Source organism: Chrysochloris asiatica, unplaced genomic scaffold, assembly GCF_000296735.1.
Source record: "Chrysochloris asiatica unplaced genomic scaffold, ChrAsi1.0 scaffold00099, whole genome shotgun sequence".
NCBI classification, from domain to species: domain Eukaryota; kingdom Metazoa; phylum Chordata; class Mammalia; order Afrosoricida; family Chrysochloridae; genus Chrysochloris; species Chrysochloris asiatica.
In genome coordinates this window covers 10,708,124-10,723,148 of record NW_006408617.1, presented here as the reverse complement: position 1 = coordinate 10,723,148, position 15,025 = coordinate 10,708,124, and the positions used below count along the sequence as shown (strand labels likewise).

Here is a 15,025-nt window from a genome sequence, read left to right as displayed (position 1 = left end):
GACTTGATAACACCTAACAACAACCAAAAAAAGGGTAAATTATGAAAGAGAACACTAATAGATTTGTAGTTAATTTACTACAGATATTTTAGCATGTTTTAATGGAAGCAAAAAACTTCAGTAGCAATCAATACCTAAAATCCTTTCACAAACAAAGTGGGTAATAAATCTAGGATCTGAAGACCGAGTACCAGTTAATATGTACAGCAAGAAGAAAAGTGATGACAAATATGATGAGGGTCATTACGTAATATTTACCTTTGAGAGGATAAAAATTTGCTAGCTTCTGGCACTTTTTATGATAATTGCAGAATTAGAATAGGAAAATATTGGCTAATTTGCTCCTTGTTAAGAAATGTCTATTTAGAAATCTAAGTGGATTGTCATTTTATTGAAATTATTGAAAACTTTGCTGAAGATGTGTGAATGGTATTGACAGCACATTATAAATTTTTAAAGAGTTTAGTCCTGTTTCTGACATACTGGCCTGCCTTAGATCCTCATCTAGTTACTAGATTGTAGACCTTTGCCATTTGTGACAGACACATCTTGAAAAGTGTCAGTTCTCACCACTAAGGCACAGGTCTTCTTTTGTACTGGAGAGTTCTTCTTCCCAGAGATATTCGTTACTCCCTGAAAGTTTACACATATGTAATTGTGAAATGAGAACTATAGCTTCACCTTCAGATCACTAGTGCTGTAGACTGAGTTCACTTCCGGTTCAAAACCCATCTGTGCACAGTAAGAGGTCATTGTGTCTCATCTTTGAGGTCATAGCATGGCTCTTCAGTCTGTGAATGTCAGAGGGTCAGCTGTGTAACACAAGAGTATGTGCAAAGTATCTGGGTACACATCTGAATGATTCATAGAGCCTTCTGTCTCCCCAAGGCCACAGACATTTCTGTAGAAGAGAAAGTTGAACCTGCCCCGGTCAGGAGGATTCTGAAGTTCAATGCTCCAGAGTGGCCATACATGCTGGCGGGGACTGTGGGGGCAGCTGTCAATGGGGTAGTCACACCCCTCTACGCCTTCTTATTCAGTGAGATTCTTGGGGTAAGTAAGCAGCTGAACTAGCTTTATTCCTTTTTCTTTTTCTTTTCTGTCCATGGATGTTATAATCTGTGATAGAGAGACTTTTTTGTTTTAAAGTTAGTTCTTTCTCATTTCTAAAGGATTAAACATACCTCAGGCCTCTATCACACAGAAGGTTAATAAAGTAAAACTGAGCACTCTTTTGGGCTGGCAGGGCACGGGCAGAGTCCTCATGACCGTAGGAAAACGATGCTGCAATTGCACACCTATAACTGGAAGGGGTAATTTACCAATATGCAAACCCAATCAGCATGCAAAGCAATTGTGCTGAAGAATGCAAAATGATTTTAGGGCCATTTTGATCTTGCTAAGCAGCGAAAGTACAAAGTTTGCCTTATAATAGCAGGTGTCAGTGTGTGGTGTACAATTCTCCCCTTTCCCACTGATTGTAAGATTGAAATGGGGAGGTGATGGGGAGGAAGGAAAAGGAAGAGAGAAGTAGACAAAGGCATGGATAAAGAAGAAGCAATTTTTTACTTCCTAGGAGTTTTGATAGGCCTGCTGGAGATGCAATGGTTAAACGCTTGGCTGCTAACTGAAATGTTGGGAGTTCGAATTCATCCAGTGTTTCTGCAGGGGAAAACATTGACTATCTATTCCCATAAAAATTATAGCCTAGAAAGACCTATGGGTAATTCTATTCAGTCACATGGGACAGCTATGAGCAGAAGAAAATCAACCCTACAGTACCTTATAACAGCAAAAGTTTTGATAGTCACTGTCTGATTTTACTGCTGTATTATAATAACAGCTACATTTATTGGTGGTGGTGGTTATGTGCTGTGGAGTCAGTTCCAACTCATAACGACCCTGTACAGGGTTTCCAAGGCTATAAATCTTTATAGGAGCAGAAAGCATCTCCTGCAGAACAGCTGGCAGTTTCAAACTGCTGACCTTGAGGTTAGCAGCCCAATTCGTAACCACTATGCTACCAGAGCTACATTTATTAAACACTATATAGCCCCTGGTGTGGTGCTGTAGGATCAGCATTCAACTGCTAACCATAAGGTTGGCAGCTCAAACGCACCAGACACTTCTTGGAAACCTTATATAAGATCACTATGAGTTGGAATCCATGGTACTTAACAACAGCGACATGTAAGCCCTAAGTGCCTTGGTGGTACAGTGGACTAAGCGTTGGGCTGCTGCTGGAAGGTTGAAGGTTCAATCCCACAGCCATTCAGTGGAGCAAAGATAAGGCTGTTTGTTTCCAGAAAATGACAGCCTCAGAATCCCTGTGGGGCAGTTCTACTCTACTTTATAGGGTCGCTGTGAATCAGAATCCCCTCCACAACAGTGGATTTATATAAGCACTTAAAGAACCCTGGTGGTGCAGTGATTATGTACTCGACTGCTGATCTGAAGGTCAGTGGTTTGAACCTACCAGCTGCTCCATGGGAGAAAGCTATAGCAGTCAGCTTCTGTAAAGACTTCCAGCCTTGAAAACCCCATGAGGCACTTCTACTCTATACACTAGGATTGCTGTGAGTCAGAGGCAACTTGAAGACAGTGTATTTGGTTTGTTTGTTTTTTTGGTGTATAAGCACTTTACCTACAATATTGTTGCCAAATGCCATAATAGTTCATTCAACTTTCCCAATAACCACCTGAAGTAGGTATTCTTATTATGCCCATTTTATAACAAAGAAAACCCAAACACAAAGAACTTTAAAAAGTTTACTCAGAGTCACACTGGCAGCAAGTGGTGGAAATGCGATTCAAATCCAGACATTCTGACCCAATTAGAAAGTTGTCGTTGTTGTTATGTGCCGTGCAGTTGGTTCTGACTCATAGTGACTCTGTACAGGGTTTCTGAGGCTGTAAATCCTTACGGGAACAGAAAGCCTCATCTTTCTCCCGCAGAACAGCTGGTGGTTTCGAACTGCTGACCTTGTGGTTCGCAGCCCGATTTGTAACCACTACGCTACTAGAGAGTAGAACCTTATAATTACAATTGCTGTTGTTGTTAAGTGCCATGGAGTCAGTTCTGACTCACAGCAACCCTGTGTTGGATTTCTGAGGAGGGGCTGGTGGCTTTGAACCACCAGCTTTGCAGTTAACAATCCAGTGTTTGTCCTACAGTGCCACACCAGGACTCCTGAGATTTGCAGTTGGTGTTAGGTGCCATTGAGTCAACTCCTGCGATAACAGTTGTCAAATTCTATATGTTTTCTTAGCTGAAATTCATATGTATACGCAGGTAACTTGTGAGGGCATCTAGAAACTAGAGAACTATATTTAGCTTGTCCTAACCAAATATACCAGACCCATCAACAGAGTAGAATTGTTTCACAGAGTTTTCTGGCTGTGATCCTTAGGGAAGCAGTACTTTAGGCATTTCTTCTTTGGAACCACTGTTGTTGTCGTTGTCAAGTGCCTTCAAGTCAGTTCCAACTCATAGCATCCCAGTTTAGGGTTTCCAAGTAGTCGCTGGTGAGATTGAACCACTGTCCTTGTGGTTAAAACCAGCCAATTTTAGGTTAGCAGCTGATTGCAAACCACCAGCCTTCCTGAAGTCTAACCGAGAATATTTGCCAGTACACCACATACTGTCAGAGCTTAGTAAATGATTAAGTCTTACTTGTGCGTTTTTCTCTCTACTTTTCTCTCCTTGCCGTATCTCTGCTAGAGGTACTGAACAGAAAAATGTTCACTCAAACTAAATCAAGTCAGTGGTGTAAGGAAAGGCTTACAATTTTTACACTGCCCTCCTGTGGTAAGTAAGGAAATCATGCTCAGTTCTAAAACCAGATTCACAGCCTTTGGGTTGATTCTGACACGTAGTGACCCTGTCACATTGGATTTCCAGCATTGGAAGTCTTTACAGAAGCAGATTGTCACTTCTTTCTCCCATGAAGCGACTGATAGGTTGGAACCACTGACTTGTCAATTAACAGCTGAGTGCTTAGCCACTGTACCACCAGGGCTCCTTACTGGAAACATAGGGACCATCAACTTCAGTTCATTGAATTTCTGGCTATTTGGTGTCACAAGCCCTCTGTACTGAACATCTTTCAAATAATTATTGTATCTTCTTTTATGGTCCTGGTAAGTACCATGTTTTTTGTTGTTGTTAAGAACCACTGAGTTGGCTCTGACTCATGGTGATCCTGTACAGGGTTTCTGAGGAGCAGCAGTTGGGTTTGAACCACCAACCTTGCAATTAATCCAGTTCAGCGATTATCATACAGCACCACACCAGGACGATATTCTTTGATTCATTCAACAGATATTTTTTATCGCCTTTCATGTGGCCGTCACCATGCTAGGAACTCAGGAGTATAATGCCAATGGTTGCTCCCGTCCTAATGGAGTTTCCAATCTATAAGGAAGACAGATAGTCAACAGACAAATCCACTCATCATCCAATAAAGTCATCAGTTGCTTATTATTTTCCAGGCACTGTTGCTGTTTTGGGGAGAAAGTGGGAAACAAGAAAATCAAGGCTCTCATAAAACTAACATTCTGGACAGAAGAGGCTTTGGGAATGCATCTCCTTGTATGATAATGTTGATACAAAAGGTGTAGTTAACAAGGTTGAATCTATAAAGACCTAAGAATATGCCTCACATATTGGCTTTTAAAATAAATCTCAGATGTCAACTTTAAAAGCAGAGTGAAGAGTATAATCACTCACCTTCACCCAAACTCTATATGTGAGTTGCTGTGGAAAATGTCCTGGGTTCTCTGTCAGAAGACAGACCCCTTTTTGTGTGCCCCAGGGTCAAATCATGCCACTTCTCTGGGCCTCAATTTCTCAAAGATGATCTCAAAGATACCTTCCAGCTCTAGAGAGCTAGGAAACAGTCAAATCATAAAACTTACAGAAAAGGTGGGATGATTCATCCTGTAACTCTCCTAGAGCACCCACTTGGTTACTGGTGGTGAGAACCTTCTTGTGTCCTAGGACAGACGACTTCGTCTGAGCAATATAAGGGCTGCAGGACCAGAGTAACAATGAACTAGTTAGTGAAATCCAAAGTCTTCTCATTATCCAAGTTCTCACCAAGAATGATGCTAAACAAACTTGACTGTTTTTCCTCTTTGATAAAGATTATTCCTGTTTGTCTCAGTATAATTATCACAGATTCATCAGTAATTCATTATGCTTTCATCTGGTAGGGTATAATCATCATTCAGCTAATACCCTGTTTTTATTGTACTATTTTCATTCCAACATACCTAAAGGGAACACTGTTTGGTTTATTGAAACTGCAGTGTTGAACTTGGACCAAGTAAACAGGAGCCTACTTGCTAATGTAGCTAAGTCTCAACATACACATGAGGCATTTTATCTGACTCACTTTCTTTGGGTCTATTTGATTTGGAAAATGTGCCAAGTATTCAAAGCACAATTTGCTTGTAAGAAAAAACGTGAGGACAAGTCAGTCAACTGTGGACTTAAGTAGGTGTCTGGTCTGCATTAGTTTCATGCATTTGGGCAAGAGATTTAGTTTCCTCATCTGTTGTTGTTGTTGTTAAGTGCCATTCAGTTGGTACCGACTCATAGAGACCTTATGCACAGCAGAACAAAACACTGCCTGATCCTGGGCCAACCTCAATACTGATGCCACGCTTCAGTCCATCGATGCTGCCACTTGGCCAATCCATCTCATTGGGGGTCTTCCTCTTTTTCTCTGACCCTCCACCTTACCAAACATGATGTCCTTCACCAGCAACTGGTCCCTCCTGACAACATGTCTGAAGTATGAGAGACGAAATTTGGCCATCCTGGCCTCCAAGGAGGACTCTGGCTGCACTTCTTCCAACACAGATCTGTTGGTTCTTTTGGCAGCCCAAGGCACTTTCAATATTCTCCTTCAACACCATAACTCAAAAGCATCAATTCTTCTATGGTCTTCCTTATTCACTGTACAGCTTGTAGTATAGGGTAATGAAATTGATCTCACTGAATTTTGAGAATCATATCTCATACTTCGGACATATTGTCAAGAGGGACCAGTCACTGGAGAAGGATATCATGTTTGGTAAGGTGGAGAGTCAGAGATAAAAAGGAAGAACCCCAGCTAGATGGATTGGCAATATGGCAGCATCAATGGGCTCAAGCATGGCAACAACTGTGAGGTTGGTCTAGGACCAGGCAGTGTTTCGTTTTGTTGTACCTAGGGTCACTATGAGTCAGTACCAACTTGATGGCACCTAACAACAACAACAACAACAACAACAATTTAAGGAACTCCTAATTCAAGATAAGATTGGTTAAGCAACTCATTGGTATCTGGTACACAATAAGACATTAATATATCTTAATATTAAATTTGTTGTTGCTAAGTGCTGTCGATTCACTTCCGACTCAAAGCAACTCTAGATACAGTTTCTGAGGAGTAACTGGTGGGTTTGAACCACCAACCTTGCATTAGTCCAGTTGCCCCCAATTCGCGGTGACCCCATGCCTCTTTCTTCAATTTGGAATTGTGATTTTTTTTTTTATTGCTGCAAAAACATATACTATACAACATTTGTGAATTGAACACTTTTGACATGTACAATTCGGTGACACCAATTATGTTAATCATATTGTGCAACCTTCACCAGTGTTCATTGTCAAGTTTTCCTTGGAATTGCAACTATTTGAACAGGTTACTTAGGATCTGTTAATGGAATAGTGTACATTGTTTTCAAGAGAACTATTTAACATATAGCTGCCACTCAATAAAGATTCATTGAATAAATGAGTTTCCTTTGAACAACTGCTCCATTTGCTCAAATTCATTTATTGTATTACTTACTCCTTAAGTCATATTTTTCCTGAACTCTCACTTAGTCTGCATTAAAAAAGTTTTGTTGTACCTAGAATCAAATTCACTGTAGGGCCCTGGCATTGGAATATATGGCTGTTCTTTCTACTTGGAGATTGCAATAGCTTGATCCTCGATCAATTACTTGAATGTACGAAATTTGTGTGTGTTCAGAATATACTTATGAGAGTCCTGGTGTAGCGCTGTTGTTGGATAAGCATTCAGATAGGTCGGTTTGAACTGCAAGGTTAGTGGTTCCAACTCAGCAGCCACTCCTTGGAAGCCCTATACAGGGTTGCTATGAGTTGGAACCAACTCAGCAGCACTTGCCAACAACAACATAGTTTACTACTTAGTATAGACTTAAAAGAAGCTCTGGTAGTGTAATTACAAATCGGGCTGCAAACCGCAAGGTCAGCAGTTAGAAACTACCAGCTGTTCCGTGGGAGAAAGATGAGGCTTTCTGCTCCGGTAAAGATTTAGAACCTCGGAAACCCTGTACAGGGTCACTATGAGTTGGAACCGACTCCACGACACATAACCACCACCATAGACTTAAAAGCCCACTCAAAACTTCCATAGTTTGGGGGAAAATGTTTTCAGCTTCCGGTAATTGAGAGCCAGCAGCCTCAGTCTCAGATATGTGGTTGGTGTCTATGTTCTTTTCTAAACCAATTACAGGCAGTTGTTTTTTGAATGGTGATCTTATTTGTCCTAGATAAAATCTATAAAACTAATACCTTAATGTGAAAATCATTTCTCTTGCACCCCTCATTTGAGAAATAAAGAGGCCCTAATACTTGGAGTTTTTGCCCCAATGGACAGCAGATTTGAAAACATATTTCTCTTTCTTTCCCTCCTTTCCATTTTTCCTTCCTTCCTTTATTCTCTTATTCATTGCATAGAGAATTTAAGGAATTCTTCATTTTTGTCATCTGTATAATAAAGACAAGTGCAATTGCTTAAATCAGGCAAAGACAACATTCTATAAATTGTTCCTGTTAGTTTTTACTTGCCAGGTTTTGGAACCCACAGAGGTGAACTATATCATTATCATCTTCATCATATTGGTCAATGGGTTAGTCGTGGAGCTGCTAACTGCAAGGTTAGTGGTTCCAACTCACCCATCCCTCCACAGGAGAGAGATGAGGCTGCTTGCTCCCATTTACACTCTCAGAAACCCTACAGAGGGTCTCTGAGTCAGAATCGACTCACTGGCAGTGGCTTGTGGAACTTTGGATTAATCACTAGATTTTTAAAGTGAAACTATTTTCAACCTGGTTGTGTAAGAGAACTTTCTTTTAAACGTATTCCTGTTTGTTTCGTTTGCTATTCTTTATAATAATGACTTTTTTTCTCTCTTGTTTATTATCTTTCAAAGACTTTTTCAATTCCTGATAAAGAGGAGCAAAGGTCACAGCTCAATGGTGTGTGCTTCCTCTTCGTAGCATTGGGTGTCATATCCCTTTTCACCCAGTTTCTGCAGGTAAGAACATTATTTTTAAGTGGGTAATTTAGCTAGTTCCCCCCTTTCGTGTTAAAATGTAACTAAAGATACTTCTTCTTTTTGTTTAATATTTTAGGGATATATGTTTGCAAAATCAGGAGAGCTCCTCACAAAAAGACTACGCAAATTTGGTTTTAAGGCAATATTAGGGCAAGATATTGGCTGGTTTGATGACCTCAGAAATAGCCCTGGAGCACTGACAACAAGGCTGGCTACAGATGCTTCCCAAGTTCAAGGGGTAAGCTATGGGTGAGATGTTGGGGAGTACTAATGGCAGTAGAAACTTTTTCCTTGGAACATTCTGACAAACACCTCTGTGCTTCCCATGAATAGGGAGTAGTGGGATATTCCACCATTTCCAAGGCTGACAAACTACAGCTAAAACACAGTGTCTCTTAGGCAATGCCTAGGATCAGTGTAATGGTAGGCTTCAAAACTGATCAATCTGAGTCTAGCGTCTGAGAAGGACTTTCCTCAGACTCATTCTTAGATCATTTAGAGGCCACAGGCTCAGGTTCAACCAGACTCAAAAGATTCCTCACGAGGGTATAAACAAAGCGCCAAGGCAAGAAAGCCATCTGGTACCCAGAGTTGTTGTTGTTATTGTTATGTGCCATGGCGTTGGTTCTGACTCATAGCGACTCTGTACAGGGTTTCTGAGGCTGTAAATCTTTACGGGAGCAGAAAGCCTCATCTTTCTCCTGCGGAACCACTGGTAGTTTCGAACTGCTGACTTTGTGGTTGGCAGCCCGACTCCTAACCACTACTTCTAAGAGCCAAGTAAGGAAGTTGAGGGAAAAACATACATGGTTGTTGAGAATCTCAAAGCCTTCAGGGAGCTAGCTGTCTTTCTGACAAGAGAAACAACGCTGTCGTTTCTAACCCACAGAGCCTGCAGCCTTGTCCAAGGGACTTGCAGATTTGTGTAAGATGTGTGTAACTTTCATAAAGCCAGGTGTTTGGATTAACTTGACAGAAGTCAAATTTGCCTCCCAATACCTTTCATCATATCTCCTTGTCTCAGTTCCCTAGTGCTGCTATAATAGAAGACATTACCAGTGGGTGCTTTAAAGAGCATGAATGTCTTGTCTCAGAGTTTGGGTAGCTAAAAGTCTGAATCACAGCTTATACTCTAAGATAGTGTCTGTCCCTCCTTGTCAGTAGCCTTGAAATCGAGTGTCCCTTGACATACTTTGGCTGTAGACAGTTCCTCACAATGTAGTTCTTCTTGAGTGTCAATTACTTACCATTCTCATTAATACAGAAGATATAAACTCACATTAGTTCTTGTTTCATTGAAGAATGGAAAGCGGTATCTCGTTGTTTTAATTTGCATTTTCCGAAGAAGCTCTGAGAACGTAGTGGTTACAACTCAGGCTGCTAACCTCAAGGTCAGCAGTTTCAAGCTACCAGCCATTCACAGGAGAAAGATGAGGCTTTCTATGCCTATAAAGATTACAGACTTGGAAACCCTATGCAGGGTTGCTATGAGTTGGAACTGACTCCACGGCACACCACACCACCACCAACAATTAGTGAGGTGATAAGATCCCAAAGAAAAATTGTATAGGTGCTTTTCAAGTATCCTTTCAATGCCTGATAGATAACCCTTGTTAACCACAAATTCTTTTTACTTCTGTCTCCAAGAGAATTAGTGCCAATGCATGGGAATCTTTGTAGCTCACAGTTCATACTCTATTGGAGTCTTTAATGCAGTATAAAATGAAGATTATTCTTAAATAATATTGCTATTGAATTCCTAATGGTGGTGTAAGATCAGCACTGGACTTCGAACTACAAGGTTGAAGTTCAAACCCACCAGCTATTTCTCGGAAACCCTATCAGGGTTGCTACGAGTCAGAACCGACTTGATGACACTTAACAACGACAACAACAAAGGTCTATTATAGAGTAGGGAGTCCTGGTATGGCACTGCAGGATAATGCACTGCACCGCAAGGTCAGTTTGAACCACGAGGTCAGTGGTTCAAACTCACCAGCAACGCCTCTGAGATTCTAGATGGGGTCTCTATGAGTCAGAACCAACTTCACGGCACTTAACAACAGGATAGAGCAGAGCTGCACTTTACGAGTTTAAGATTGTAAATCTGTAGAAGAAGACAGCTTTATCTTTCTTCTGCTGAGCAAATGATGGGTTTGAAGCATTGACCTATTGACTAACAGCCCAACACTTAACCCACTGTGCCAGCACGGTTCGTAGCCATTGCTTTCTGTTATTGTTGTTAAGTGTTGTCGAGTCACTTCCAATTCATAGTGACCTTGTATTGGGTTTCTGAAAGTGGCTGCTGGGTTTGAACTGCTGACCTTGGAGTTACCAGTCCAGTGCTTATCCTACAGTGCCACACCAGGACTCAGTCAATCCTTTGTTGCCATCGAGTGCTGTTGCTTTGGTTCCTACTCCTAGCAACCCTGTATACGGTTGCCAAGAGCATCTGGTGAGTTTAAACAGCTGACCTTGCAGTTAGCAGTTCAAAGTAAATGTTTTTTGTTGTTGTTAAGTGTCGTCCAGTTGGAACCAGCTCATAGCAACCATATATAGGGTTTCTGAGGAGTGGCTGGTGAGTTTGAACCACCTACCTTGTTGTTCAAACTGACCCTGCAGTCCAGCTCATTAACCCAGAGGGGCACACCAGGACTCCTGAAAGGCTGGACTAACTCTGACACCCATTTAATGAGATTAGTCAATAGATGATCTCTGGAAAGTTGGGAATTAAATGGGCTTCTATTAATCCAGATTTTGAATCAACCCAGTTTAGGGGAGTTACCCTTTAAAAGAATAAATCTTTGGGTATAAAATAGACTTTTCACATAATGGTACTTATGAACTGAAGCATCCATGCAAACGTACTTCTCATTGGTTAAAGGGTCTGGATGTCTGAGATTAGTTCATTGTTTTTGGTTTACAGGCTGCTGGCTCTCAGATTGGGATGATCGTCAATTCCTTCACTAACATCGCTGTGGCCATGATCATTGCCTTCTTATACAGCTGGAAACTAAGCCTGGTCATTATGTGCTTCTTCCCCTTCCTGGCTTTATCAGGAGTCATACAGACCAAAATGTTGACGGGATTTGCTACGCGAGACAAGCAAGCTCTAGAGACTGCAGGACAGGTAATTTGACAGGACTAATCTCCAGACTCCTCAAGGCGGAGTGGCTGTCAGAGTGTTCGACTTGAAGCTGTTAGTCTACAAATGTTCACTGGTCCAAAAGCTCCTGTTACCCTTCTCATATGTGCCAAGGCCCAAAACAATCAATTTCTGGTGCCAGAGTGGGGTAATACAAGAGGGTTAGATGTTCATGTTTCCCCTCAAATCATTTTCTTGTTTTCCCACATCCTTTCTGTGAGAATGGATAGCTCAGTTTTCACTCCATTAGTTTTTTTTAACCTACCATTTTAGCTGAATCCTGCTGTCCACATTCATTCACAGAGAATAACTGTTCACTTTTAGTGACACATACTCCTAACTTTCAAGAGTTAGTGTCTGCTAGGCTTGTTGTCTTTATCAAATAGATTCATAAGCTACAGTTTGAATCTTGGGTACTCCTAGGTTTCAGCTATGCACTTTTAAAGTATACTTCAACTAACAATAGGCAAGAAGCCAAAAGAATTGTATATGCCTACCTTTCTGTCACTTTTTGGGATGGATCCTAATTTGGAAAGAAAGCATATTATCCTTACAATGTGGATTCAAAGAAACTCAAATTCACAGTGTAGACTAACAGATAAATTTCATATTTAATTTCAAGTCACCTTATATAATATTTTAGCAAATTAATTTTTAATAGAATCTGATATCAAGCCATCTTTTTTCTCTCAGAAGACATCTTATCAATTAGATACCATTTTTTGACATTGCAAATAAATCAACAAAGAAACTAAAAAGCTTTCAAGTGTAGCTATCCAGTATTTATTGCCATTGAGATAACTCTGAATCCCATGTATGTCATGGGGTTTGCGATGGCTGATTTTTCAGGAGTAGATCACGAGACCTTTCTACTGAGGTGCCTATTGAGTGGACTCCAAACTCCAACCTTCTAGTTAGCAGCTGAATACATGAACTGTATGTACTGATGCTACACCAGAAGGAACTGATGTTCTTCTTCTCACTCTCACCACAAGTGGAGAAAACAAAGACAAGTAAGAATAAAACAGAATTTGGATTTAACTGACAGAATGTCTTGTGGTACAATTGAGTTGATCTTTGGCCACTTTTTAGTGTTCCCATGTGGTGCACCCATCTCTGATTTGTACTGCATTCTACCATTTAGTCCTATTCTAACCAGTGTAGCAATTAAAATGTCATGAAAGGAGTCCTTTCTGTCTTCTTATTTCTAAGATTCTTTTTCATTCTTTAGATTACAAATGAAGCCCTCAGCAACATCCGCACAATTGCTGGTATTGGAAAGGAGAGGCAGTTTATTGACGCCTATGAGACTGAGCTGGAGAAACCATACAAGACAGCCATTCGAAAGGCAAATGTATATGGCTTCTGCTTTGGCTTTTCCCAGTGCATATCATTTATTGCTAATTCTGCCTCCTACAGATACGGTGGTTACTTAATCTTCTATGAAGGGCTGCACTTCAGCTATGTGTTCAGGTGAGGATTATGCATCCAAAGTCGTCAAAGATCAACATTCTGAGGAGTTGATGTCATGGTTAGTTGCCCTATCCTGCATCCTCTTCTTTATCAGTGGTTTCTACCAGTTAACTTTTGGTGCTTAACAGACTATTTCAAACTTGGTGTCTAAAACAACTGCAGTTTATCATTTCTTATGATCCTGTGCATTGGTGGGGTTGTTCTTCTGGTCTGGGTGACTCAGTTGGAGCTGAGCCAGATAGTCTGATAACTCAACGGGGTTGTAGGAATGACTTGGATAGCTGGATTTCTGTTGAATGTGACTTCTTCCAATTGTGTTTCAGTGTTCTGAGGCAGTCTCTGTCTGCTTCACATTTTCTACTGTTACATGGGCCAATTAAAGTCTTATGATCAAGCACAGATTTAAAGGACAGAGAAATGTTCTTCATTTCTTGCTGAGAGGAGTGAAAAAAGTCATATTGCCAAGGGGTGCATATGCCATAATAGGATGAATCATCGAGACCATTTTTACAAAGAGTCTACCACACTAGTTGCTGTTGTTGTTAGGTGCTGTTGGGTTGGTTCCAACTCTTAGTGACCGTATGTACAACCGAACAAAATGCTGTCCAGTTCTGTGCCAACTTCACAGTCATTGTTACACTTGAGCCCGTTGCTGCTACCGCTGTGCCAATCCATCTCATTGGAGATCGTCCTCTTTTTAGCTGACACTCCATTTTACCAAGCATGATGTCCTTCCCCAGGGACTAGTCCCTGCTGATAATATGTCCAACGTATGCGAGATCAAGTCTCTCGATCCTGGTTTCTAAGGAGTATTCTGTACTTCTTCCAATACAGATATGTTTGTTCTTTTCCTGAGGAAAAAATGGAAGCCTTGAATTATATGGTTCATACAAAAACAAAACAAACAACAACAACAAAAAACCAGTTACCCTTGAGCCAATTTCAGCTCATGTCAACCCCGTGTGTGTCAGAATAAAACTGTGCTCCATAGTGTTTCCAATGGTTCTGTTTTTGAAAGTCTTTCTTTTGAGGTGCCTCTGGGTTGCCTTGAATTTCCAACCTTTTGGTTAGTCGCTGAGCATACTGTTTGCATCTCCCAGGTACTCTGGTGGTTGATAGAATCACCCTACTTGAACTCTACTCCTCTCTTGCAAAGAAGACATATTTCCTGCTAAGACCTTATAGGTAGAGATAACAAAGGCCAATAGTCTTGTTTCTCACATTTCCAGAGGCAATAGCCTAAAGGTGCTGGAGCTGGAAACACAAGTGAATGTGTGGGCATGAGGGGTCAGTCTGAGATAGCCCTAAAGGGCCTTAGGAAAAGTAGGCCTAATAAGAATGTTCTTTTGGGTTTCTTTCACAAGCTATAAATTCTACCTCCTAAGGAGCTCTGTTAGCGTAGTGGTTACGAATCGGTCTGCGATCCGCAAGGTCAGCAGTTCGAAACTACCAGCTGTTCCACAGGAGAAAGATGAGGCTTTCTGCTCCTGTAAAGATTTACAGCCTCGGAAACCCTGTACAGGGTTGCTATGAGTCGGAACTGACTCCATGGCACATAACAACAACAACAACAACTTTCTAAGGGTTTCAAACTTCCCAGCCACTCCTTAGAAACCCTATACAGGGTCTCTATGAGTCGGAAACAATTGATGGCACTTAACAACAACAAACCTTCTTTCTTCTGGTACATCTCTCCCATCCCACTAAACCTACCCTGAGCAGGAAAGCCTCTTTTCTGAGTCTTTGTATATCTAAAGTTGCTAGTTCAAATCAGAAATCAAAAACTATTGACCTGGGTTTATTTAGTTTATATAAAGTATTTTAAGAAATTATTTACATGGCATCATGTAAAATTCCCAATTTCTGGTTTCTTTTTATAAACTGGAAGATCTTCCTCTGCCATTTCCCATTTCATTTCAAGTGCTTTTTATACAGCTCCTGACCAGGTTCCAACAGAGATTTAAATTTCCAACTCCTGACCTAAAGCAATTCCTACTAATAAACTGAGCTATAACACACACAAAGACTTCCCCTCTCCATGAGAGGCAG

The 15,025-nt window shown here is 40.9% G+C and overlaps 1 protein-coding gene across 4 annotated transcripts in view; it reads left to right on the top strand.

Annotated features, from left to right (window-relative positions):
* ABCB11 (ATP-binding cassette, sub-family B (MDR/TAP), member 11) overlaps positions 1-15,025 on the top strand; it is a 109,481-nt gene that overhangs the window by 73,545 nt on the left and 20,911 nt on the right. For all 4 annotated transcript variants that reach the window (XM_006867017.1, XM_006867015.1, XM_006867016.1 and 1 more), the window contains exons 18-22: positions 889-1,053; positions 8,233-8,337; positions 8,435-8,596; positions 11,285-11,488; positions 12,735-12,976. In XM_006867017.1, coding sequence (XP_006867079.1) covers positions 889-1,053; positions 8,233-8,337; positions 8,435-8,596; positions 11,285-11,488; positions 12,735-12,976 — 878 coding nt within the window. The remainder of the gene's footprint in view (positions 1-888; positions 1,054-8,232; positions 8,338-8,434; positions 8,597-11,284; positions 11,489-12,734; positions 12,977-15,025) is intronic.